The 26412-nt window shown below is 56.5% G+C and overlaps 5 protein-coding genes across 5 annotated transcripts; 3 read left to right on the top strand and 2 right to left on the bottom strand.

Moving 5' to 3' along the window:
• Positions 1-1193: 1193 nt before the first annotated feature.
• On the top strand, positions 1194-2927 carry CGCA056_v011029 (uncharacterized protein; the record flags this gene model as incomplete). The annotated part of the gene is made up of 2 exons (XM_037326276.1): positions 1194-1350; positions 1408-2927. 2 exons carry the CDS (start codon positions 1194-1196, stop codon positions 2925-2927), a joined length of 1677 nt encoding a protein of 558 aa, XP_037175380.1.
• Positions 2928-7277: 4350 nt separating this feature from the next.
• Positions 7278-8819, top strand: CGCA056_v011028 (uncharacterized protein; the record flags this gene model as incomplete). Its single annotated transcript, XM_037326275.1, has 1 exon — positions 7278-8819. The coding sequence occupies one exon, from the start codon at positions 7278-7280 to the stop codon at positions 8817-8819; it is 1542 nt and encodes a 513-aa protein (XP_037175381.1).
• Positions 8820-10417: 1598 nt separating this feature from the next.
• Positions 10418-14038, bottom strand: NST1 (Stress response protein NST1; the record flags this gene model as incomplete). The annotated part of the gene is made up of 1 exon (XM_037326274.1): positions 10418-14038. The coding sequence occupies one exon, from the start codon at positions 14036-14038 to the stop codon at positions 10418-10420; it is 3621 nt and encodes a 1206-aa protein (XP_037175376.1).
• Positions 14039-20688: 6650 nt separating this feature from the next.
• rho2 (GTP-binding protein rho2) lies at positions 20689-21615 on the top strand (the record flags this gene model as incomplete). The annotated part of the gene is made up of 5 exons (XM_037326273.1): positions 20689-20723; positions 20873-20951; positions 21015-21020; positions 21077-21268; positions 21325-21615. The coding sequence occupies 5 exons, from the start codon at positions 20689-20691 to the stop codon at positions 21613-21615; spliced, it is 603 nt and encodes a 200-aa protein (XP_037175377.1).
• A 740-nt stretch (positions 21616-22355) lies between these two features.
• On the bottom strand, positions 22356-24502 carry CGCA056_v011025 (uncharacterized protein; the record flags this gene model as incomplete). The annotated part of the gene is made up of 3 exons (XM_037326272.1): positions 22356-23012; positions 23033-23263; positions 23462-24502. 3 exons carry the CDS (start codon positions 24500-24502, stop codon positions 22356-22358), a joined length of 1929 nt encoding a protein of 642 aa, XP_037175378.1.
• Positions 24503-26412: the final 1910 nt, after the last annotated feature.

The raw sequence follows: 26412 nt of genomic DNA, 5'->3' as shown, positions 1-26412 counted from the left end.
TCTCCCGGGATAAGCACTGGTTCTCTCTCATTTTGGCGCAGCCCATCCCAATCCAAGACCGTCTGAACCCAGGCAAGCCAGGCTGTCAGGGGAGGACAGACTTAACAGACCGGCCGAGACAGTGAGATTGAAGAGTGCAAGTGTAGGTGTACTTCTGAAGAGTACCCTACCAGGGGACCAGGTGTGAATTCCCCTCAATTGCAAATCACCTCAGCTTCTTTCTCTTTCCTCTGAGACTCCCCTCACACTTTATTCTTTCCTTCACCTTCTCTCACTTGTCAACCTTTTTCTCGACTTGCGACGACGGGGCTGTCCAGAGGAGACGACGACGGCGAGGAGCACCACCATCCTCGCATCGAAGAGGAGAAGTAAACCATTCAACCGCCGAGATCCTCTTGCCTCACTACCGTCAGATAAACACCACGCCGACATATACATATCCAGCGGCTGCCTTCCCGCTTCCTTCATCATCCCGCCCGATTCCTCGGGCCCAAACGTGCGACGAGCCACGAGAGACCGCCCGCCAGACGGCTAGCAAAACCAGCCTCTTGGTGCACCAGCACCTTATTCGACAGGACACGGACAGACATAACAGAAGCATATCTGCTCTCCACGCAGACGCCGTTCATCACATCGACGTTTCTCCTGACTCCTTACAAGGCGTCTTCACTGCTGTTCCTCTTGCCACGCCCGCACTAGCGAAGATCCCGTGTCGGATCACGTCAAGTTGGATGCAGGTCCAACAGTCGAGCACCGCAAGCCACGTCCCACAGCTCTTCTGATAGAGTGAACCCTGCTCTGGACCCCAAACCCAAGCCAGCCTGGCCTTGCCGGTCGGAGGCATTCCATCGCTGCCACCGATACTTAGCTGCAGCATCGCCCTCCCCTTATCGAACTTGTCCAACCTTTCATACTCTTTTCTCGTTTCCGCGTCGCGCACAGCGCTAGATCCCAGGCCCCGGCCGCCTGGAAATCTTGCCTCCACCTCCCGCACTTTTCCCCATCCTGACTGCGATACACTCCTTTCCTTTCTTCTTTATTTCTCGCATTTCCATCCCATCGCAAAATACCGCATCGCGCTGAGTAAATCGCTCAGTCGTCCGTACAAAGACCTACAACCAACCCGATATATCTGTTGGAATTGAATTCGACTTTTACCAATCCGAGACCGAGAGAACTCGACAGCCGGGACCATGGCCTCAAATGGTTGGCCCGGGGCCGACGGCTCCCAGCAGTCCGCGAACGTGTCGCCCACGCAAAGGGTCCTTGACGGGCAATTGATCAAGCACCTGCTCACCAGATATGGTGCCGACGAATTGAGTCGCCTGATTCAGGAGACTACTACCACTCGTGGGTTTAATATTTTCTTTTGGTTTCTTTCCCGACCTCCAACTAATTGCAATTCAGCTTCCGATGGCGCCTCTATCATTTCATCTACACAGTCGTCCATCCTGTCAGACGAGTCCAGCGTATGGGACACGCAAAGCATACGCACCTTTTCCGACACATCTTCCATCACTGGGAGTATCATGTCGAATGTTTCTCGGGGCACTTCCAAAATTCTAGGTCGACGCAGCCAGAGCAGCAGCGCTTCTGCTGCCGCCCAAGCCCAGGCAGCTCAGCAGGCGGCGCAGACCCAGGAGCAACAGTCGTGGGACTCGTCGACTCCTGAAGCAGCCTCAAGCACCTCGAGTGCATCCAAGCAGAAGGGGGCTTTCATGTGCGGCTTCTGTAAAGAGGAAGACATCACCAAGACGTGCACGAGGAAAAACGATCTGAAGCGGCACATCGAAGACTTCCACAACGTCAACGCGCAATGGTTCTGTCGTCACCGTGGCTGCCAGATGGTATTCGATTGGCAAGGTGCCTACAAGACGCACTTGAAGCAAGCCCATGGTGGTTCCAGAATGTCCCTTGACGAAGCCAAGGTCAACCTCTGCCCACAGGTCGTGTTTGCCTGTGGCTTCGACAATTGCCTGCAAGTGTTCGAGGCCCAGGGAGATTCGGACGCCAGCTCAACTTTCAAGGAATACGTCAGCCACGTGGTGAAGCACTTCGACGAAGGTACCAACAGCGGCGAATGGTCGTATTCGGCAAGGATACGCAATCTTCTGCGCCAGAGCCAGGTGCAATCTGCGTGGAACGAGTCGATGTGGAACGAAGCCTCGAGAACGTCGCTGCAGTGGAACCCCCAGACGTCTGGAATCTTGAGGAAGAGACTGGAATGCCGACACATTGGCGATCTCAAGCTCCTCATCCAGTATGCTTTCCTCCTTGGTACTGACGCCAGCAGCATTGGCAAATTCCGCGAGGACTTCATCACTCCCGTCGCCGACACGTGCACAATGCACATGTCCGGTCACCGATCCAGGCAGCAAAGCATGGCACCTCCCGAGCCGGCCGACCCCTTCTCTTTCAAGATCTCGCGCGGAGCAAACCCTCAGCTGGCTGCTTACATGGCATCACAGCGAAGAGTCTATGTGCCGAGACAGCAGCGGGTAGTGCGGCCTCCGCAGCTCCACCATCCTCACCAGCAAATGCAGACGTCGAGTGCGATGGCCAGCCAGACACGTCTATCGCATTCCTCACAATCAAGCCACCACAGTCAGAGCCACCAGAGTAACGGACAGAATCACAGCACGCTCGGACATTTCTTCCAGACAATGCCCGAGGCACCGATGTTCGACCCGAACGGTGCAAGCCAACAGTTTGGTAACAACAGCAACATGCATCACAGCGGCATCATTGCGGACGGCATGCAGAGTTTACGGAGCATGGCCGGGGGCACGCCCGAACAAGACGTAGAGATGCAGGATCCGGGAATGATGACGGACTTTTCGTCGTCTTACGTTCCTCACGCCAACCTGACAAGCCCTTCAATGTCAGGCAATCCTGATGGATTCTTCCCGCCGGGACAGGCCTACTGAGAGCCTCGAGGCCGACCGACTATCCGCCAGCAAGCTCACCAACCATGTATCAACCACACTGTATGAATACGCAAATCACAGTTTCATCTCGCGCACGAGATGTTTTTCTTTTTTGGACATTTTCTTCTTCGGCGTTTCCAGCAAGACTATATACCCAATAACAGTCGACCGCCGTTATTTCCTTTTCAACTACAGCTACTACTATCTTGGATGACGCAGTACGGGCGAAAGAGGAGGACTGTACATTACGACGAATCTCTGGGAACAAGGTCATCCAGGACGGCCTCTATTACGAGCGACAGGAGCACATAAAACGCGGTTGAGCTCTTTTTAGAGAGACGGGATGAAATGGCGGAAGCATGGACGCAGGCGGGACGGGTAGGGGAGGGCAAGGATTTACGGTAGTATCAAGGGAAAGTGTATGCCATGTTGCACATTATACCCACAAGGCGTGGCTGGAATCGATCTATTTTCTTCACAAATGAAGCCATTTACATTTACACAACCGCATATTTGAACGAGCATTGTCTGAGAAACTAATCACTGCAGCGGTGATAAGTGACGACGATATTCGGAACGCATGTTTCTTTGCACAGGACACAGGTGGGCAGATAATGCCGCACGTTTACAGGGCGAGCACATGAGACGTTCCTAATAACAGCGCACGATGATGGAGGGAGATTGACCTGTGGAACTCGATCCACGGAAACTCAATTCACGCCCTGCGCCATAAAGACGACGAGTTGAGATAATCTAGTAAAAACGGTCCGATGTTTACAGCGTCAATTTCTGCATCGAGAACAGACGCCGCGCGTCCAGCAGCATCTCGTCTAAACAAACCGACTCAGTCCGCATCGCGGCCAGGACAGGGCGACTGTCATGAAGGGCAAAAGAGTGAGCAGGTAAGGTGAGGCAATCGAGTCATGTGGGAGGGTGGCATGGTTACAGGAGCCAGGTCCCTGGACTGGGGCACTCGAAGGAGGTTGAGGGATCTTGTCTGCGACGGCAGTGACACCACGTGGCACCCCCGGCTCCGGAGTGCGGGAGGGAAAGGACGAGGGGCAAGATGGCGGATGGGCAAGGAAAAGGGAAGGGGGTGGTGTAAGTACGCACGCAGTAAGTGAGGTAAGCGGAAACTTGGGCCCTGCGGATAATGTGCGTTGTGAAGCGCGCTCTGTCTTGTAAGAGAGGATGGACGGCATCGGATGAAGTGAATTCAAGCCCTGAAGTTGTGACTGTGTGATGCGCTGGGCCCAGCGGAATCCGAAGATCGGGCTGACTGACGGTGCAGGTGCAGGGAGGATGTTGAAGATGCAGGGGGGGAGCAGGTAGGAGGAGGAGGGAGCGTTTTGACTGTTATCTCTACGAGGCATGGGGGGCGCCGTTTCATCTTTTTTCTTCGGTGGGAAGAGCGGCTCATATCTTGACGGGCATCCCGTTTGGCTTGTCGAAGTGCGAGGTGACGGGGGAAGGGTGAATGGATGGTCACTGGCGTAAGGTACGCGATTAAGAAAGGGCATGGGGAGAGATTGGCTCAGGACCGGGTGCATGACTTGGGCCTTGGGGGGATGGGGGAGGATCACCGAGTTCGGGTGTACCCGCGTTACGTTGGAACAGGGCGATGAGACGAGAATGCTCCGCTTAAGCGGTGTTAAAGTTTTCTTGGTGTTGCTGGGGTGAGGTGAGGTGGTTGTTCTGTCGGATGTGGCAGGAATACGGTGTTGTTGTTATTGTTGTTAATGATGCCTGCCAGCTGTCGAGGGACATGGACTCTGGCGGTGATGGTTTGGGAGCGGAGCAGGAGGGGAGGGCGGATGACGGGGCGTGGAAGGATCGTGATGGGGAGTGTCGGTCTTTGCATCTGGGGCCGTGGGATGCTTTGCCCGGACGGCTTCTGTGGGGGGAGGGAGGAGCATGGAAGATGATTGTGATTGACGCCGGGAAATCGGGAGACGGAGGGTGCCCCGGGGGTCGGTTGACGGGTGATGGGGATTCTCCCCAGGACGTCGTCCATCTCTATCTGTAGCACGTCAGCGCATCCCAGCAGACCGGCAAACGCCCCACAGAACGCCAGGACTGGCCCCCTCAAACACCGATGCCCGTCCTTCACTGCTTTTCTGTCTGTACCTGCGTTACGGATAGCTTGCCTGGGAACCTAGTCCCCGCACATAACCTAGCCCAGCGATGCACCGAGATAGATGCCCTCCATTGGCAGAGACAGACAGACAGACACGAAGAGAGCGTGTCAATAGGTGCAAGCGCGTGGGTTGGCGGTGTTTGTGGAGGCGACGCCGCCGTTGGTGAGGCTGGAAAGAGTGGTGGCGACTGAGGCATGCGGCGTTGCTTCCTTCACATTCTGATTAAGCTCAGAAAGGCAGGCATTTCGTCGAGCTTTCCTGCAAAGTCGAAGAAGCTGGCAGCTGCCCCTTCCGGTGGACGTTTGAGGCTTGCGCCTGGGGAGGGGTTCTTTTGGCGGACCGTGTTTTTCCACTTTGTTCCATCGTCGCTACCTGCACTACCTAGGTACCTAACCTTACCTCCAGCTAGAAGACACCCTCGAAGCTGTGGCTCTTGCCTGACATGGGAAAGCAGGACCATCTTGCATCGTGCCATCCACCGATGCGGTGGCATCCAACGTCAACACCGCAGCAGCAGTTGCCCTCTTTCAACGGTCACCTCGCCTTAGCCAACCCTCTCAAACAGCCGGCACCCGGCCTCCAACCCCTCCGGCCCTTTCTGGTCGTCGTCGCGTGACCTGACTTGATGCCACAAAAACCTACACCTTTTTCGCGCCTCGGATCATCGTCTCCCTCGCGCTTCTCCAGATCTTCCCTTCCCGCTCAGCCGCGGACAAAGAAGGAGATTGCGAATCGCCAGCCGCTAATCCTGGCCTGCCCTGTAGCTTGACTGCCAGATTACCTAGGGCAGACAAAGAAGACGCGCGGGAGAGCGACACACGCAACCTGACCGAGTCCACCAAGGACGCTCATCCTGGGGACTGGAGCTGGACCCTCTTCTCTCGCCCGACTCGGCCCCGGCCGGCGCGAGACTCGAAAGACACTCACTCACACGACGAACCACATCCAGATTCCAAGTCGTCCACTCCCAATCACTCTCACTTACACAAAAAAGGAAGCCTAGCTAGACCGCTCCCAGTGTCCTTACGAATCACCACAAGGCCCTTACGACAGCAGGGACGCGCACCTCCTGGTCCAATAGCCCCCGACGTCGTCATACGCTCCTCCACCCAGCTGCTGCATCCTTTGTTCTAGCGCCCTTCTAGAAGCCGGCTAACGAGTCTTGGCTTTTGCTAGCTGGGCTGCACAGCCTCCATCCCAGGCTCCCCCACCAGTCATTGCGGTCAGACAGGAGGGGCCGTCATCCGGACATGACGAGAGACGTGCAAGGGAGAAACGCATGTGTCTTGAGCCCTGCGGCATCCGGTTCGCCAACCATGCACAAGACGAGATTGGATCAGCAATGTGTCTTCCCATTTTCCCAGCCGCGCTGACGCCGGTTGGACCGTGGCGTATGCAAGAGTTCCTGACGACCTGTCTCTAGAGGTACGAACAGGGCGCAACGCACTCGCAGATCTGGCCAAACCGGGGAATTCACGACATGGGCTGCAGATTCATTCCACCCCCTGCCGACCCGGCTGCCTGCGGCCGTGATTTGTTCCTCGTGAGATGAAGCATCTCACCCAAATTCGCAACCCGATCATTTCTCAGCGAACGGGAGGAGGCCAAGACGAGACGAAGGAACACCCATTCCCCAGTCGCCCACCTTCTCGAAGCCTTCCGTGAAGGGCAAGGAAGGCAACCATGTGAACCCCGGCAGCGCAGTCTTCAGTCCTGAGTCTTGCGCCCGCGCTAATGCGAAAAGAGGCGTCACAACACCACTCACAACCACCCGGCGGCGGCGCTGCCATCGCTCAACGACACGCCAGAACATTTCCACGGCTTCCTTACCCCAATGTTCGCCACACACCGCTGCACCCGCCGTCCCTGGGCCCGGCTGCCCTGCGCGACGACCCAGCCCTTTGACGTCGTCGCTTGGCGAGGGTACTAAATCTCGACTCGCTGCCCTTTCTGACGCACTTTTGGGTACTTTTTATCGGTTGATTCCAGCCGTCAGGATCACTCGATCACTACATAACAACGGTCTTTCTCGCATCAAATCCGGGATCTCGTCATACCCGTTATATCCATTCTTCGTTTGGCCCAGTCAATGTTGGACACTAACTGACAAACACCACATCCACCCATGTCAATATAAAACAACGACTTGAGTCTCGTCAACGGCTGAGCTGAGCTTCGACTCAACAGCAAGATGTTTTCGGCACAGCCCAACATGTCTGCGGAAGACATCCAGATCCTCCGCGATCTTTCGGCGCGCTACGGTACAAACAGCCTCACTTACACGTTACGAAACATCACTTCTCCAGCCCCAACATCAGCACCAGCCCGGCCCCCCCTTCGCAGCTCTGCCCTCTCTACAACAACCTTTGGCTCCAATGCGCCTTCTCTGACATCGTCCGGCCCCTGGTCTACCTCGTCGGCCTCCGTCTGTGACGATGCCGCCTCCTTGTCTGGCTCCTTCTTTTCCCCAGCCTGGGATTCTGAGCCCGCCTTCCTCCTCTCCCCCGACACCCCCTCGCTCTCCGGGTCGGATTGGCTCGACAGCACCCAGATCTCTCCCTGCACCAAGACCTGCCCTCAAAAGTCGGCCGCCCGCAGGCCGATAGAGTGCCCCATGTGCGCCGTCTACGATGTCCACGTCGGCTTCGGCCGCAAGTCGGACTTTAAGAAGCACCTCCTCACTTTCCATCATGCAAACGCCCTCTGGGTATGCCCCCACCCGTGCTGCCGTATGGTCTTCGACTTTGAAAAGGCATATATCGCTCACTTCAAATCCGAGCACGGCGACAGCTGTCCCCCGCCAGACACCACAAAACAGGATCTTTGCCCGCAGGTCGTCTTCGCATGCGGCTTCATCGGCTGCAAGGAAGTCTTTGAATCAACCTCCGACGTTGATGCTTCCTCCATGGCAGAGACATTCTTCGACCACCTCGCAGGCCATTTTGACAAGCGCAGCGCCGCCTCGGAGTGGACATACTACCACCAGGTCCAGAACCTCTTGCGCCAGAGAAGTCTGAAGGACGAGTGGAAGCACACTCTATGGGACAAGTCGGCTCGTAACCAGCTGCGCTGGCAGCCCAGAAGCTCCGGTGACCTCAAGAAGCTCCTCGAGTGCAGACACCTCCTTGACGTCCCTCGCATCCTCCACGCGGCCTGGACACTCGGTCAAACCTCCTTCTCCTCCCCGGAGCACCCTGCCCCTGAGTTTCCAGGTGTCGCAAACCGTCCTCTCCTGCATACCTGCGCCTTCTCCTCCAAGGGCCACTCTGAGCTTCAAGTCACGCAACAACTGTCTGCCACCGGCCCGCAGACCCTCTTCACCCTACGTCGCTTCCTGTTCCCCGTCAACCACGCGACCGTCTCCCACCCGCCGCCGCGCTCCATCCCCGAAGAGCCCGATTCCCTGGAATACCCTCACCCTGGCACGCCCATGGTCCTCCCCGAGCGGGACGACTGGTCTGCCAACGTCGTCCTCGGCCCCCCTGAGGACGAGCAGCTTTTCGACCCCATGCTCTACCCCTCTCCTCCCATTCATGAAAACCCCATCGCGCCCTGGAGTCAGAGCATGTGTGACCTCAGTCCGAGAGCAGACAGTGATGGCTCCTCTGGGCCGCTGCTGCAGGTTCCCCCGACGGCGACGACGACGAAGCAGAAGCGCCATCTCAGCTGGGGCAAGCGCAGTCTCGAGAACCTGAGGCTCAAGAAAAGGGGTGGCGCCGAGGACCGCGGCGCGGCGTTGCCTGTGTGGATCTAAGCCACGCCCAGTGCAGCTTCCGTTGCTCACATCCTCCATTTTCATTTGGAGGTCAGGGATCTACCCTAGCCCGGAACCCTTTTCCCCCTTTCATTGTTCATATGACGAAAAACATGTATTATCTAATGTCTCATGACTGATGGGCGGCGCGCCAAGATAGACCTGACTTTTTTTTCTCATTCTTCTCTTTGTCTTTTCGATTTCTTTGATGTTATTTATAAACCATAGACCACCCACTAGACTAGACCTTGATACCCAACGAGACATACTCACCGAAGCCGGCCACCACGGCGGACCGTGTCTCGTTGATAGAGCCGGCCCCTTTCTAGCCTTCGACCGAATGTGGTTCACGGCGGGAGGGGGTTTGATGAGATATGAAGCATGCCATATAGACAATTAGATTTACTCTGGAACTACTTTGTGCTGGCTTGGTGATGTACGCTTCTCTCTCTTGTGGGGTGATTGATGATGAAAACGTGTGTAGTGGTAGTGTAATGCGTCGTCAACAGGACCAAGTTACGCTTAGAAGCCCAAGCAGGCTTTTCAGGTCCAAGTGAACAGACGGATGGCATTTATGACCTTGCATGGCAGTGTCAATCCCCCAAAACCGTAACGGTGCTTGGTGAATAACGAACCGAGCAAAACAGAAAAAGATAAACCGCGACAAAAAATGAAACATTCCATAGCTGTGATGTCATGCCAATCGCTGACGGGAATTGAGCCCGACGTGGGGGTCGAACCCACAACCTTGAGATTAAGAGTCTCACGCTCTACCGATTGAGCTAGCCGGGCGACCGGCTTCAGACAACGGGTTTCTGTTTCTGTGTTGTCGGGAGGGCTTGGAAGGGGGATTATGAATGGTGCATGTGTGTGTGTGTGTGTGTGTCTGTGTCCGTGTGTGCGGGAGAAGTGGGACGCGCAGGAAAAAATGTGCATTGCGCCGGGTGTGCGCGGGGCGGGGCGGAGTCAGGGTTGGAGGGAGGTGTGGTGGTGGTGGCTTGTGTTGGTTGGGGTGTGGAGATTGGGGGAACTTGGAGGGGATGGGTACTTTGGGTAGGACGGGGAGAGAGATACTTGGTCGCGGAGATTCTTTATGAGAACGGGTATCGAGTTGGAGTGGATGGCTAGGGCGTATCTGGCGTTGGTAAAGGTTGGCTCTTCTGCCTACGAATGAACGCAGGGTCGATATTCAAGTTGGGAACATGGACGGTTCAGCAGGATCGAAACACAGCTTCACGTTCATGGACAACTGTTGCGCAGAAAGAACCAGGTATTCTATTAGTCGGCCGGCGTGGACGCTCGGGGCCGACAGCCGCTGCCCTCCTCCTCCTCCATGACAAATCCACGCTCTGCATCACTTTGATATGCATATTCCTAGCGCTACCCTCAACACTAGGTTGGGGTTATTCCAAGTCTCATTTATCCCAGAACCCGTGCACGCGATACTACTCGCGGTTACTCGCAAAGGGCTTTTGATCGGTGCCGAAGTGCGAGCGACCCGACTGCATGGCCCTGAACAGAGACCTAATCCCCGGGGCATGGTTGGTGTCCGCAGCGGCGGCCGTGGACGCCCGCGAGTTCCTGCTAGGTGGACGCTCCTACTGCCCCCTAGACAGAAACGCCAACGACCCGCCGCCGATGATGGGGCTACCGATCTCACCTGGGGCGCCTACCGCCCTGTGTTGGGGCTGGGACAGGTCACTGAACTCGGGCACCCAGCGAACTGTGTGCTTGCCGGGGCCGTTTGCGTCTCGTCGGATCTCAAACGTACCACCACCGTTGTGCGCGTTTCCCTCCGTCTCGAGCAGGTCCAGAAGTTCGTCTTCTGAGACAACGTCCATGCGGCTCAGATGATCCACCTCTGACTTGACGGCCGACATGTCGATGAAGGACTCCGGCTCCTCGCTGCGTGCCTGTAGCTCCTTGCAGGCTCGGCAGAGCATGAGACGAACCGTGACGGATCGCGGGTTGCCGGCGGTGCGTATTTGACCCAGGGACGGCATCGGCTGCATCATCGGGCTGCCCCAGGTGGGATTTCCCAGTCCGGGCGGTGGAGGGGCGAAGTTCATGGGTGACGGGCCCCAGACGTTGTTCATGTTGTGGAATGCATTGTCCATGCCAAAGGGGATGCTCGGGAACGCCGGTCTAGGGGGTTGTTGGCGCGCTCTTCCCATGGCGTTGAAAGGCGCAGAGAGCGGGTTTAGGTTCGGGTCGTCGAACTCGTCCAACAGCGCGCTGCTGCCGAGGTGCTGATTGGCAAAGTCGTCCTGGTCGTCTCGCTGTCCCTGCACCACGCTGCCGGGTCGGCCGATAGGCGCTGGTCTCCCGATGGGCTGCGACGGCGCCGGAGAAGATGCTTCTGTAAAGCTTCCCGATGCCTGGCGAGAATGTGACACTGGGGCCGAGCCCATTCCGTGCAATGGATCGCCCATGGGTGCGCCGAAGCCCGGCGGCGGGTGTGGCATGAAACCTCGTCCGGCAGGCCCGTTGAGGCCGGGTGGGCCGGGCATCATGCCCGGGGGCGGCCTTCCGAAGCCAGGAATACCGGGGGGACCAAAGATCGGCTCGTGCATCCGGTTTCCTAACCCTGGGGGTGGTCCTCCAAAGCCGGGTGGCGGCATGCTCATTGGCATGCCGAACGGGCCTGGTGTTGCGCCCATTGGCCCCTTCATGGTGGACGGTGACACAGAGTGAGGATGCGGTAGTGATGTTGTCGTTGCCACGCTTCCTTTCCTTGAACCAATCGGCGCCGGACTCGTGTGACCCGGCGTGGCGGGGTGTGGTGATGGATTTTGGCTGGTTGAGCTGGACTGCGACGCATGCGATCCAGGCATGCTCACATCCTGTGGCTGGATGGCGTTCTTCGGGCGGATCGGTGTTGGCGCCTTGGGAATAGCCGGCGTCGCAACGGGTATCTTTGGAGATGCATAGGATGCTGGATTCGACGGGTGTGTCGGGATCGACACGGGATGTTGCGATGGCCGCCGGCTCGGGTTCGGGATCGGAATAGGGGCAGCATCAGCAGCGGCAACCTTTTGCGCCGCCTTCTCCTCCTGCTTCAGCTTCTCCCTGGCCTCCTTCTCGACCTTGGCTTCTCGTTCCGCCTTGGCCTTTCGGTCCTTATCCCGCTTGGCCTGTTCCTGCTTCTCCTTGCGCTCGCGGGCTTCCCTCTCCTTCTGCTCGCGAGACTCCTTGTCGCGTGCCTCCTTAGCCTTCTGCTTCTCCTTCAACTCGCGCGCTTTGCGTTCTGCCTCGGCGCGTTTCTCTTGTTGTTCTTGAGCACGTCGTAGCCGCTCAGCTTCCTTGCGCAGTCGATCCTCCTCCTCGAGGCGCTTCTGCTCTTCCTTTTTGCGGCGTTTCTCCTCGGCTTTGAGCCGCTGTTCTTCCGCCTTCTTCTTCTGCTCCTCGAGTCGGGCAGCCTCTTCCGCAGCTTTCTCGGCCTCCTTTCGCGCCTTCTCCTCGGCCTGCATCTGTTTCTTGAGGGCGGCCTTGTCTTTGCGCTTCTGGTTCTCCTTTGCCTTCTTCGCCTTCCGCTGGGATTCCTGCCGCGTCTCCTCCTCGAGTTCCGCAATGAGTTGTTGTTGGCGTTGCTTCGCGACCATATCTCGATACGCTGTGAGCACCCTTTGCTCAAACATGCGAGCTGCGAATATTTGAAACATGCGACGACCCTCTTCCATGCGCTGCTCCTCGGTCATCGTGTCCTGATGATGACAACAAATATGCTCAGTACTCGAGTGTTTATGGTCATACGTGTATTGAGAGGAGCTCACTTCTTCATCCTCGTATTCCTCTTCTTGACTGTCATCATAGTCCTCATCCTCCTCCTCGTCTTCGTCGTCGTAGTCGTCTTCGGGAGGAGGATGGTTATGATTCGAGTGTGAGCCGTTAGTGGGATGAGCATAGCCACGAGCAAAGTGCTCCTTGGCGTCCTCTTCTCGGGCCATGCGACGCTCGGCGAGCTGCTCCATCATCTCAATGAAGCGCTTGCCGTCGTTCTTGAGAAGATCATCCGCAACGGTGAGTATGCCGCCTAAGTCCATGTTACCATATCTGCAGAGTAGAGAGTCCAGAAGCTTCATACCCTTGACTTGCAGGCTGTTCCCAAACGTCAAGAAATCTGCCACGTCTCGATCATGAGGGTGGTCGTGAGGGTGAGCGTCGTGAGCGTCCTCGGGGGGCTCATCTTCGCTATCATATTCGTCGTCGTCAAGGTCCTCCTCGTCGTCGCTATACTCATCTTCGGGCTCTTCGTCATCCTCGTCGTCGCCGACGTGCTCGATTATGCGGCCACGCGATGGTGGTTGCCCCGAGTAGCCTGACGGCAGCCGTGACGGCCGCAGAGGAAACTCGCGCCCGTGACTACCGAGCAGTGGGGGGCCTTCGCCCTGGTGAGCAAATGTTTCGAGTTCCTCGTAGTAAGCGTCGTAGAGACCTTCCAGCTCCTCCTCAATAGCGGTCCGCTTTCGGCCGCAGACGGTGCAGCTGCACGTGTGCTTCTGCTGCTCCTTCATCTTCTTAAGGACGGCATCCTTCTCGACCTTTACCAACGACTTGCGCTCATCCTCGCCCAGACCCAGCCAAAACTCCTTGATGCGTTCGCGCTCCTCCTGAGAGCTGGTGTTCCAGATCTTGTCCTTTGAAATCCCATTGCCGCGCGGGGCCAATGGAGAGTGGGGGGGATGCGATATGTTGTCGAATTGAGGGTCGGGCAGATGCTGGGTCTTGCCGGCCTTCTTCTTCTTCTTGTTCTTCTTTTTGGACTTTGCGGATGCGATGCCGTTTGTGTTGGAATGGTCGTCGTAGGAAGGCTGATCCTCGGGGTCGTCGTCGCTGAAATCCTGGTCGGCGTCATCTTGGGCAGCTTGGAGTTTGGGCGCCGGGGCGCCAGGTGGATGACTGGGGCGGCCATTCGGGGTTTGGACGGGGACGACGGCCTGCTCAGCGGCAGCTTTCGCAGCAGCCTTTGCGCGACGCTTCTGCTTCTTGCGATTAATGGCAGGTTGAAGTGCGTCGGCGCCGTTGGTGTTGGCGGTCGTTTGCAGGCTGGGTGCTTTCGCGGAGGAGGTCGGGGTGGAGGGCTGCGAAGCCTCAGCGGAGGGGGGACCCTTTGGGACAGTGATGATCTTGGAGCCGTCCTTGTTCGTGTATCTCGCGGTGGCCTTGCTGTTAGGGGACGCAGGCGTCTGTGATGCCGGCTGGCGGTGGTTGGCCGGCATGTCGAAAGTCTGCTACGAAGCAACAAGCGTCGATGTCATAGAGAAGAGAGGATTGCGAGGGGTGAGGGATTCGGGAAGGGAGACAGCTCGGATTCGGGGGTGGGTTCGAATCGGACTCGCGGGGAGGGCGGATTGAATGAAGATAAGCTAATCGACTGTCTGGTGAGGATATGGGTGAGCCAAAAAGAGTCGAGTCGTTCCCTCGCGGCCGGGTGTGGTGAGGTTTGGGGGTCGGCGTTTGTGTGTGCGCTCGCAAAAAAGGTTGGCGGGATGCAGCGCGCTGAGCGGGCTGAGATGGTGATGAGGCCAGGACTCAGGTGGAGGCGAATATTATTCGAGATGGGGCCGGGGGGGCAGCCACAGCACTGGCCAAGGGGACAGACAGCCAACAGATGGCAGTAAGGTACCCGGAACACCTGATAGACAGGCAGGGCAGGCGGGTAACGTACAGGTAGCTACAGCCGGATTTACAGCACAAGGAGCACCTTACTGTTTAGGCTGATCGCAGAGACGGGGCTGGCAGGTCAGCAGCGATTGTGTTTAGACAGGTAGGTAATCAAGCCAACAAGCAGCAATGGAGGGGGCTGTGATGCATGCGTGATCACTTCTAGATGATGTTGCTTCAAGGACACAGAATCAAAGACCAGGTCAACTAGGTATAGCGGTTAGCCTGAGGCGTAGGTCATGGTTGGGTAAGGCAGGCAGCCTCAGTGGCTAGTGCAGCCTGAATGAAGCCTTGGACCTACCCTACCTATACCTATGGAGGGTGCTAGGGAGGTCGGGTAATGTGCGTTGGTCTGTGTTGTCGTGCATTTGAAGGGAGGAGCATGTCTCCGAGGCAAAAGTCACGCAAGCGCGCAGGTTTGCGGGGACGGTACAACGGGCAACCAGGGCAGATGGGAAAATGGAAGGTATCTCGCAGTGAAATCGCACCCAGCCCTGCAGTCTGGGTCTCCCCCATCCATCAAAATTCGAGGACTGGGCTGCACCACGTGACTGCTGACAGGGCCGCCTCAACCATCACTAGACCACAGCCAGGCATTTGCAGTGCAGTGTGCTGGAACTAGTGCGAGTCCAGCTGTGGCCTGGATGGCCCGTGCCTGCCGGTCCTTTTAGATCTGGCTGTGCTTAGCTTACTGTGTACATAGGTTCCTGCCTGAGGGCTGGGGTGGGGGCTGTCAGGCATCCAGATGACATAATCAACCGCATGGTCTGTGCCGACATGGGAAAGTGAGAACCCGGAAAGTTATTTCATAGATCGGGCAAGCAACAGTCCAGTCGGGTCAGGTCCGTCCCGCGCTCTCCAAACGAATCCAATGCCTTGCTTGCTGCCCTGCCTTCACGCCCAGCACCCTGTCTGAACAACACCTTGTGTCATCCCATCTGCGTTTGTTTCCCTGCTTCCAGCATTGCAGCAATGCCTTCTTTCCGGCTTGAGAGACGACGAGGACCGCGCAGCTATGGATCCATCCATCACCACTTCCAAGACATATCGGCCATGTCCTGGAAGCTTTGTCCAGCAAGCTTGAGAGCACAGCCTGCGATTGCGCTACCATGACTACACAAAACCTATTTGGCAACGCGGATTTCCCTCTGGAATCAAAACACTGTCGTTTGTTTCAGCACGTGATGAAGTCAATTTTCAATGCTTTACTTATAGTCTGGCGTTTGGTGTCGATTGTCGCGGTTCGGTATGACAGGATGGCCAAGCATCCCGTGTCGCATCTCAGCTTGTACGACACAGGCATTTCTCAGACAACTTCATTCGCTCCTCAGTCAAGGGCGTTGGGCGATGGTGCACCAAACGAGACACGGAAGCCCGTTTCCCGTCCAAGAGAAAGCCGACACTCGTCGCTGGTGGCATCCGATCCATCAACTGCCCTCCCTGTTTGCCCAGCCTTCCGTTCGCTGGCACCTCCGAGCCTACCGGCTTCAATAACAGCTTCAACGGAGGTGCAAAACACCCTCCCACCCGTCCCGAACACGTCGGCAGTTCAGCCTCCAACCCCGGAACCGCGCGGCCACCGACCGCTATCGGTAGCCCAATGGACGAGGCCCCGTGCCGGCCGCCCTGCATTTCTGGGTTCTTGGGCACATTAGCAGCGTTGCAGGCTGCTGGAGCTGCCACCAGCTCGACGACTTCTCAGCTGTCCCAACGAGCCCCACTGATCAACAAACCAACCCCAGCCAAGGGGCCATGTCACGTCCGGCTAGCGTTTGTCAGGCGCTGTCGTGACGTTTGTCTTCTAGCCCTTTGCTGGCTGGTCCGCGCGAACAAGTCCCTATCAAAAACGCCTCTGACGGACCGCTCCCGCACGTTGGGGGGTTACCCGCCAACGAAACGGACGAGTGGAAGCAATCGCAACCGAACAGCTACGTGCGAAAACCTGCCTCTGGAGAACAGCGTCGGGCGTTGTGGATGTCGCCTGGTCGATCCAGCTCGGCGTTGTGCACATATCGGACAGGTGTGACCAGCAGATCCCGGACGGGAGCGCATCTTAATTTTGCGGGCAAAAACTGCGACGCAACGCCTTGAACAGTACCGACGAACCAGGAACGGTTCCCTCAGCCTACTTGTCTACTTTTTGGTACCTTATGTTCACCGTGGCCCGAAGAAAACGGGACGACTGCGATCCCCGAGGCCATGCGCGGCACAATAATCGGTCTGCAAAGTGTCGATGATCCAATGGGAGGCCCTGGAAACAGGCTGCTCCAGTCGGATTACTTGCAGCTGGAGTGAAATCTGTGGTTAGTCAACACAGCCTCGGCCGCTGCGATGAGGCGGGCCAGTATCCACCGCGAGCGACAGGTCCACTCCCCTGGGCGCGTGCCCAGGATGTCTGGCGATGATGCTGATACTGGAGACGAAGAAAGGGGGATTCATTCTACCGACTGGGTTCCAATGCTGTCTGAGTGGGCAAATCGGACCGGGATTTTGGCCTCGTATGTCGAAGGATGCCGAAAGGGTCCTGCGTGGGAAGCAATCAGAAACCAAGGTGTTGCGACGGATCACATCAGTGCTCCCATAACGCCGAGGAAAGCTCCATCAGTTCGACGTGTCACTAAGGATACCTTTGGCAGCTTGAGGACCTGGGTGACAAGCCAAGCCAGAATACCCAGCTGATATACCACGTTCGGAATCCCGCGGTGCTGCGTTGGGTAATCTTTGCCCGAGTATTGAGCAGGTCTCAACTAACAAGCCCAAGTGGCCATCCCTGCGGCGGGCACATATTTACGCTGACCCGCGTATGTCAGACATGGCCGAAAAAGCTTGGGTTTTCTGCTCTCAAAAGGCCCTCTGAAGCAAATGAAGCGCCAGATTGGACCAGCAAGCGGTCAGGACAAATGTCAGCGGACAGTGAGGGCAACGGGAGGGCGGGCAGATGCAGACAACAATGTCTGAGGTGCTGCGGTGGAGGACGGCACAGCATAGCCACGGCTGGCGCTGTTAGTCGCACAGACGGAGGCACAGCGCAGATGGTGTGGGTGGCCGCTGCACGGAGGGACAGAGGGCCGGAGACAGGCGCCCACAGAAAGGGACTGGATGGTTCTGCTGCTGATCCGCTTACCCTGCAGTCCCCTACCCGTCGTGCTGTGGCTTTTTTTTCTGAGCTTGTCCACCCACACACAATCTCACACACCATGAGGAAGGGACGCGATGGTGCAGGAGCTGTAGAGGGCCCTTAATAACTCCAAGGCTGTTGATGAACGCCCGCCGAGTCACGATGCTCAGGATGAGGCTCGATGATGACAGGAGTTGAGAGAGAATTTTGGGGGCCGGCAGCATTCGGTGCCGCTGCGGCATCTGAAGTCTGATGGGTTTCTCAAACGTACAGGTACGTAAGTGATGATGTCGATGTTGGCGCGGTCGTCTCTTGTCAGGCGAGGTAAGGTTAAGTTCAATTGGCAGCAAGGAGTGATGTTGAGGTAAGAAAAGGAGGGACAGGGTGCGGTTAACAGATCGGGGGTGATCCCTGCAAGTTGAGAATACCGAGAGCAACCCAAGCCAGCATAAACAAGGCAAATTCGATCATGCCTGACCATGAAGGACTAAAGAAAGAATTAACATGGAAACAACAGGGACGCTAAATCGCAGGCTCGGCGATCGGCCCCGAGAGCTCTAGTTGGCTAGGGGAGTTATGTTAGGTCAACCGTAAAGGTACAGACGGTTTCAACGATTTGTATTTGAATTTTCGGTTTTTCGGGGACCAGGAGAGAGGGACATCCTTATTTTAGAAGCAGCGGGTTGGACGGTTACAAGTTAGCGCAGCCATCAAGGGCAAAACGTCCGACCTTTGTTCATGGGTGCCGGTTATTGCTCCGTGGCTTGCAGGTTAGAAGGCTCGGATGTTTACATCATTGCCAGGGACGATGATGATGAGGAGGAGGAGGAAGAGAAAGAGGCCTCGTTCGTTTTGGCTTTTCGGGGTGACTGAGAAGAGCAGCGGGAGCTCTTGTCATGCGTTTTTGTTTTGGGTTGTGATGGTACGCACGAGTACCTTACGTGGGCGGTGCTCAGCCTCCAGGTGTCTGGACCGCCAAACCGCGGGTAACACTGACACTGCGCAGACCAGACCGTAGGACTGAGGACCTGGACTGGCCCCGGGGAAGCCCAGGACCTGGGAGTCCTGGGACTGATGACTGTCAGGCTCCACGGCGTCGGATCCCCGGCTGGTTCATGCACAGCTTTGGGGGGGCATCCAATGATTCCAGCCCACATGCACCTGCGATGCACGATACCTTCTTACCTTGGGTACCTTAGCTTACCTGACCTTACTTGCAGCTCTTGCATGTAAGGTAATGAATTCGTAGCCTCTGTTGTTGAGTTGTTATTGTTGCTGCTGTTGTGCAGTGAGCAGCTATGGGTGATGCACTTGGTGGGAAGATTCAGAAGAATAAGGTCCCTTGGTCCGCTTGTCTGTGCCACAACACGCACCAGCCGGCGGTCTTCCTGGAGAGAGACTGGACCTGAATGGACTGGACTGACTGTTGGACTGAGGTCTAGCTCACCACGTTTCCCCTACCACAATGGCAACTTAGTTGTTGAAGTCAAGGGGCCACGCCGCGGAGTCGCCTCGGCCAAGGTTCCTCCCATCTTCAGCGTAATTCGTCACTTTCGTCACACTGGGAGCTGGGCTGTAGGACGGCGACTCTATCTTTTGGTACACACCTTGGCCTTCTCTTACCTACATTACGCCTGCATCTGCACACACACACACACACACACACCAGGTAACTAACACTATCTTTCCACACTACTACAGTAATACTAACTAGTACTGCCGGTACGTCGAGGTGGTGGTGGTGCCTTGCCTTGTCTCGCCTTGCCTAACGTTTTTTTATCCCCCTTCGGGGTCCAGTCCAGCCCAGCTCAGGCAAAGCAAAGCAAAGCAAACCCTTATTACCAGACGGTCGTCCAGCATTTTGTTTTCACGTTGACACTACTACCACACACATTTGCCCACTTACGTTTGGACAACTGCAACATTCATCCATCCCCAATCCACTACACAGCAAGACCAACAAATAAACAAGACGGACAAGCCCCCCGTCCACCAAACCCAGCAACTCCAACCCAGGTCAATTGGCAATCGCGCGTGCAAGGGTCCCAACGGTACCCCCGGCTCTGCCCCTTCCCACTCGCTGCCTGCAACCTGCTCCAGTCCAGCTCCGTCTCCAGCTTCCAGCTCCAGTTCCTCCTCCACTGTTCCGCTCCATTGCGTCGCTGCTCCAGCTGCGGTACCTTACGCCGCGCCTCGCCTCAGTCACCGTCAATCGATCCAGTCTTGTCCTGTCTGGTCCAGTCCACCCGCGCCTGCTGCTGCCAGTTCTTTCTTCAACGCGCCATTACCCCCCCGAGGAATTTCTTCAGCTCGTATTCCCTCCCGTCGTCCTGCTCACTGCTCAACACCGACGGTCACTCTGGTCGAAACTACCTTACCCTGCCTTACCTACCACGGCCACCTCCTCCGCGCCTCTCTCCTCTCACCCTCCCGTCCTCCGAGAAAGACGGGGAAGGAGACCAAAAAAAAAAAAAAATAACAACACAAGGGCGCCCTCTTCCGTCTCTCTCTTCTCCTTCTTTCCTCCGCCTTCGCCTGACCTCAATCTCTCGCCGTCACTGCCGCGGTCCTTCTTCCAATCGCCCTCATCATCCATCAGCTCTTTCTCGCTGCCCCGATAGCTCCGTTATCCGGCTGCTCGTCGCCCTTTCTTTTTCGCCCATCCCCCCCCCCCCCCCCCCCCCCCGAAGAAGAAAAACACTCCCACACCCACCCACCTCAAATCCAAACATTTGCCTACATATCCGCCGCAGCTCCTGTCGCCTCCACCACCAAACCCGCCGCTCCTGCCGCTGCCCCCGATACGACTCTGCCCGCCTGCCGACCGACCTCGACCTACCGCATACGAACCCACCGATCCCAGCTGCCACTTGCGAACCGTCGACCGACATCCAGGCCTTTTTTTTCTTCACTCTAATCTTTTCCTTGGTTTTCAACTTTTGATCGTCTCGCCATTCCGTTTCTTCTATTTACATCCGGACATTAATACGCCCTCGTCGCCATCACGTCAATCCCCACGCCATCAATTGACTTCGAGTCGAGTCGCCGACGCCAAAACCCCCCTCTGCCCAGTTCACCTCCGAAACCATGGCGGCGGCAAACCCCCCAAACGTCATCCGAAGGTACCTTGATTCGAGTCCCGTCGATCCCCCTCCCATCCACCTTCCCCGACCGAAACCCCATATTCTTCGTGCCTTGCTCCCAGCAGGCAACCACGCTCAAATTTGACGGCCTCTCTATGGTGTCTCGATTTTCTGACGATATTTCCTAGGAAACTTGTCATTATTGGTGACGGTGCTTGTGGCAAGACTAGTTTGCTAAGCGTCTTCACCCTCGGCTACTTTCCCACAGTAAGTTTTCCTCGCCCGTGGCATGATCCTCCAGGTTGAATTCCGCTCACAAGTCTTGCGCAGCATTACGTTAGTCCCGAACGCCCCCATGGTCTCCCGAGAAGCACCCCCTAACGAGCTCCCAGATCCCCACAGTTTTCGAGAACTACGTGACAGATTGCAGAGTAGACGGCAAGTCGGTGCAGCTGGCACTATGGGATACCGCAGGACAGGAGGATTACGAGAGGCTTCGACCGTTGGCATACAGCAAGGCGCATGTCATCCTGATAGGCTTCTCAGTTGATACTCCCGACTCCCTCGACAACGTCAGGCATAAGGTTCGTACTGAAGAGGCGCAACTATCGTTGGACATTTCTAACAGATCGTGTGACAGTGGGTAGAAGAGGTGACGAGACTCTGCCCAGGCGTTCCTATTATCCTCGTCGGATTGAAGAAAGATCTACGCGAAGACCCCGTGGCCATCGAGGAGATGCGGAAAAAGTCCCTGCGCTTCGTCACTTCACAGGAGGGTGACACAGCCGCCAAGGAGATTGGTGCCAGGAAGTACCTCGAGTGCTCCAGTCTGAGCGGCGAGGGTGTCGACGACGTGTTCGAGGCTGCTACACGCGCGGCCCTGCTCACGTTCGAGAAGGGCGAGGGTGGCGGCTGCTGTGTGATCCTCTGAGCGGCGAGGCAGTCTCTAATGCGGTTCCCGACGTCGAGTGCGGACATGGTCGAACGAATACAGGCCCTTGATAAGCACCTCCGGCGGAATTATCTTGTCTCTCGAAAACCCCACGCAACCACGCAAACAGTCCGAATGTGAAGACGTCGAACCGAATTCAGGGGTACCGGCTACCATCAACGACCTCGCGAATTTCACGGGCGTTAGCCAGTAACGAGACGACGTTCGATGTGACCCCAGGAATTGCTCGGCCACATTTACAGCTTTTGATACGAGTCAACTTTTAATGCTCTCTTTATTCTTTCCTCAGCGGTCTCGAAACAAGCGGAAACAGCGCGACGTTCCGGCGGAGAAGTCCTTGCAATTGAAGGGGACGTGCTATATTTTTGTGTATTAATAGGACAGCACAGCATAGAACAAAAGTTCACAGCTTGGACAAGGGTGTAGGCGTTTGGAGGATCATGTTTCTTCTTCCCCAGAGGAAGGATGGCAGTCGCTTCACGCAAAATGAAAATGAGATTTCCAGCATGTTTTCGATCTAACGTTTGTGGTATTTTTGAATGTACACGGCCATGCTGCCGCATGCTAACGGCACAATGACACAGAAAGCATCGTGGTGGTACACAGAGACGAGCGCATCCATAAGCTCCGCTCCTTCCCTCATCTCACATTGCTATGCCCCTTTTTTCATCTTCGCATAATCTTCAAGTCCCAATCTCTAACCGACTATCCCCCTTCGTCTACCTCTTCCAATCATGGTTCCACGCGACCCTAGCCGGCGTCTCGGTCTGGTACCTCGCATACTCAATCGGCACCGCCCCAGCCCCGTAGACGCCCTTCTTCTCCTGGGAGATGCGGTACAGCCAGCCCTCGTCCCTCGTTCCCGGGCCGGCGGTGTGGCGCAGCTCCTCGGCGGCGTTGTACATGCCCTGGTGCATGCGGTAGAGCTCGCGCTCGCGGGCCTCGCGCTGCTGGCGCTGGAGGAGGAGCCAGGCGCGGTGGATGGTCCAGTGGCGGAGGTGGCGGTTGCGGGCCATGCGCAGGGGAGGGGGCGCGCGGGCGAAGAGGTGCTGTTTGAGGTTGAGGATTTTTTTGGTGTATTCGGGCGTTGCGGCGGAGACGCTGGCCCCGCGGCGGGCGGGGGCCGGGGTTGTTGTGAAGGCGCGGGTTGCTGTGGTTGTGAAGGTGGTTGTGAGGGTGGTGGTTGGGCGGAAGAGGCCCCGGAGGGAGAGGGGGGCCGACATTATTGCTGGCGGGAGCGGAGGACGCGGGTGGTGGTAGAGGGGGGTTGTTTGCGGGCCCGGGGTCGTCGGGGAGCGGGAGGGATGTATGGAGATGTTTCGTGTGAGGGCTTCTTTATGGTTGTTGGCGGAGGCTCGAGATCCTCGGCTGGTGGGCTGTCGTCGTCGGTTTTGACCGTGATGGAGAGTCCTTGGTCGTCGTCGTCGTCTTCGTCGTCCGACTCCGGCTTGGGGGGGTCGGCGGGCCGGAGGAGCTGCGCGCGGAGGCGGTCGGCGACGGCGCGGAGGGCGGGGGTGAGCGCGACGGGGGCGACGTCGATGCGGTTGTGGAGGGTGTCTGGGACGAAGAGGGCGCGGTCGTCGACGTAGGCGCCGGTGTACTTTTCGGCGTAGTACCCGTGGATGGTCTGTGGAGGTGGTGGTGGTGGTTAGCTGAGGTGCTTTGGGAAATTTTGAGATGGAGGGCGGGGGAAGTGTTGTTCCGAGGGTGCATGGCGGCGGGTTGGGGTAAGTGGAGCTTGGGGGGAGGGCAGGGGTCCAGCTTGAGCTTTGACTACATCACATTGCTGCGTGTAAGTGAGGACAAGAGGAAAAGGGTTACTTACTTTTCCTAGGAGGATATCTGCGTGGTACGCCAACACATCATCGATGAAACCGCCTTCGAATATGTTGGGAAACACCTCTTTCACCTCGTCGGCGTGGTAGGTCTTCGCGATCACGTTCAGCCAAACCACGGGGTGCTCCCCCGTCGGCCGGTCCCACGTCATCACGTCCGCCAGCGCAGCTAGCACCGCCCACTCCTCATCTTCCAACTCTTCACGCTTCGTCGAGAGGATGAGCGACGCGAGCTCCTTGACGGCGGGCGATGTCTGCAGGGCGTGGAAATATTCCGTCCGCTGGCCCATTTCGAACCGCACGATCCAGCGGGCGTGGACATCCCTAACAGAAACGCCGTCGTCCAAATCCGCGGTGAGCAGCGTTGCGTACTCTGGTTTCAAGTCATACGGTGCGTCAGGGTCGAAGGCGAGGAGCGAGATGACCTGCGAAGCGACCCGTCCAGCAAGATGGTGCATGCGCGCGATGCGCACGGCGGGCGGGTGCGGCACGCGGCCCTTGTACTCAAAGTTGCGCGCATCATGAGGCTCGAGGCTCTTGTGCCTCTTGTACGCGAGGATGGGGCTTCCGGGTGGGAGGCCGAGGAAGTAGCGCGTGTTGGCGAGGGCGCCGACGACGGGGAGCGCGCGGCCGTCGGCGGCGGGGATGGGGATGCGCTTGCAGGGGACGCTCCAGTTCCTCGCGGCGAGGGTGGCGATGTAATCCTCGCGGGTCGGGACGGTGCACTCGCGGTGGACGGAGATGGCAAAGGCTGCTTTCCGGATGAGGAGCTCGTCGGGGGTGTACTTGGGGACGATCTCGCGGTTGTGGGCGGAGAGGATGGCGAGCCAGAGGGCGGTGATGTTGTCTTCCTCAACGAGGCGGGTTGCGGCGAGGTGGACGGAGGTGTGGGCGTAGAAAGTGGCCGGGCGGAGGGGGCGGGACCAGATTGGGGTGAGGTTGTGGTGGGAGAGGAAGTGGGAGAATGCGCGGTTGAGAAGGGGGTTGGCGGGGGGGAGGTTGTTGGGTCCTGGGAGGCCGAGGGAGCACATCGCGACGGTTGATTGCTTGGATGGAGGTCAGGGGTATGATGGGATGTGATGTCTATCAGAGTAGTTTTACCGACTGAGAATGACGACAGGAAAGGAGAAGGATTCTTGATAAGATTTCGTTCCTGACAGGAGAGATATAACATGCAATCTGCCTGACCTTTCTGAGAAGTAGAGACATAGATGGCCAGAGCCCATTGCTGTGTTGGTAGTTATTTCGGTGACGGCATTTTGAGTTTCGAAAGGCGATGGGCCCAGCAGGTTTCCCATCATTTGCACGATGCATATTTTGACACCCTTACGGAGTGGATGGGTAAGCAGTGAATCCCTCCATCTGCCATGTCAGGCTGGTTGTCTGCTCCGCAGTGAATCGCACTCATAATGGGACGACCAAAGGTTGAAGACGTGGATGGATTCGGGATACCTTGATAATAGACGTGGGCCGCATATTTGCACTCGTCGAAGTACCTCCTATCGTATCCACCTTCGTAAAGTTGCATGGTATCGCTCCAGTTGGCACGTGTGATACACCCAGAGAGTTGAACGACAAACAAACCGACTCGCCGAGGTTCGTACTCTCGACATGACGCTGGAGACCAAGTTACAGGTGTAGTCGAAGGATTCTCAAAACAGTGGTTCAACATCTCAGGAAGTACATAAAACTTTGCTGGCTTAGCAAACATTAGATGCGTCGAGAATCACGGTCGGATGTTGAATGTTAGCCATTCTGACCTACTCTCTGTCTTCTGAAAAGCTGGAAAGACCGAAAACTGAGTTCAAAAGAGCTCAGGATCAGTCTACGCACTTTTGGGCTTTTCATTCGTCTACGTCTATTTCGTTTTAACCATCTACGCCCATGGCCAATCTGGCATGTTTTGCAATCTACTGAGCTTGACAGCCATGAGGATCCAAGTTTCTGAAGAAAAGTATGCAAAGCAAAGTACTAGAAGAACGATTGAAACAGCATAAAGAGCAGAAGCGGCAGGCGGTTTTTGCACGTCTTCCACCTGGATACTAAGTTCGCCGAGCATTCGTCGTATAGTCGAACAGAACAACCACATTCATATGTCTTGGAACATATGCGGTGCAGAGCAATCCTGAACTGGCCATGTACCCTGACGGTCTAAAATTGACCCAGGAAGAAGATATTTATCTCTTTCGATTTACCCTGACTGGCAACTATACGACCGCTGGCATCAACAGGCTGCAGACCAGACTTAACCGCTACTTATATCCCATTGGACTGATGGTGACCTGGACTACCTGAGATTCGCAGGATGCCCTAATTTAGTCCTGTTTCTCTAATCAGAAACCCTTTTCGCTAGGTAAAAGTGTTTATATGTGGTGTGGTGTTTGGATAGGCATCACCCAATACATGATGGATTGCAAGCCATACAAAGTCGATAAGATCTATCGGCAAGAATCCAAGCCTTTCATGCCGATTGTACAGGCATACTTGCACCATGGTCAATTTGTGAGAGAAGTTTCTTCCGTTTGTTTTCGTTACCCACGCAATTGTAATGCTGCCTTATTTCTAAAAGTTGAGAGATGGTTTCACTGCGCATATGCAGTGCGCAATAGATGCAGCTGACACACATATCAGTTTACCCAATAAGCAAAAGACTCCAGTGTGCCAAGAACCTCGCACTAACAGATCATTCCACAAGATCACGTAGAAATCCAGAAACCCGCCGCGACAAGGGTGCCCCATTCGCCGATCTCTGCTTACATCGTTTCACCACCACCCTTGCTTTTTTTGTCTCGCTTCTGGCCTTGCTAAATCAATCTTACGTCCAATTAAACTACCAAGCCGCCAAAAAGCTGCGGGGTTGGTCGGGGTGGTACTGGGTCAGGATCTGGGTGAGACGCTGCAGCCTGATTTGACGATCCCCACAGCAGACATGTATATAGTT

The sequence above is a fragment of the Colletotrichum aenigma genome (genome assembly GCF_013390185.1).
Source record: "Colletotrichum aenigma strain Cg56 chromosome Unknown KSG_Cg56_contig07, whole genome shotgun sequence".
NCBI classification, from domain to species: domain Eukaryota; kingdom Fungi; phylum Ascomycota; class Sordariomycetes; order Glomerellales; family Glomerellaceae; genus Colletotrichum; species Colletotrichum aenigma.
The sequence above is the reverse complement of the archived record's forward strand: the minus strand, read 5'-3'. Positions and strand labels throughout refer to the sequence as shown.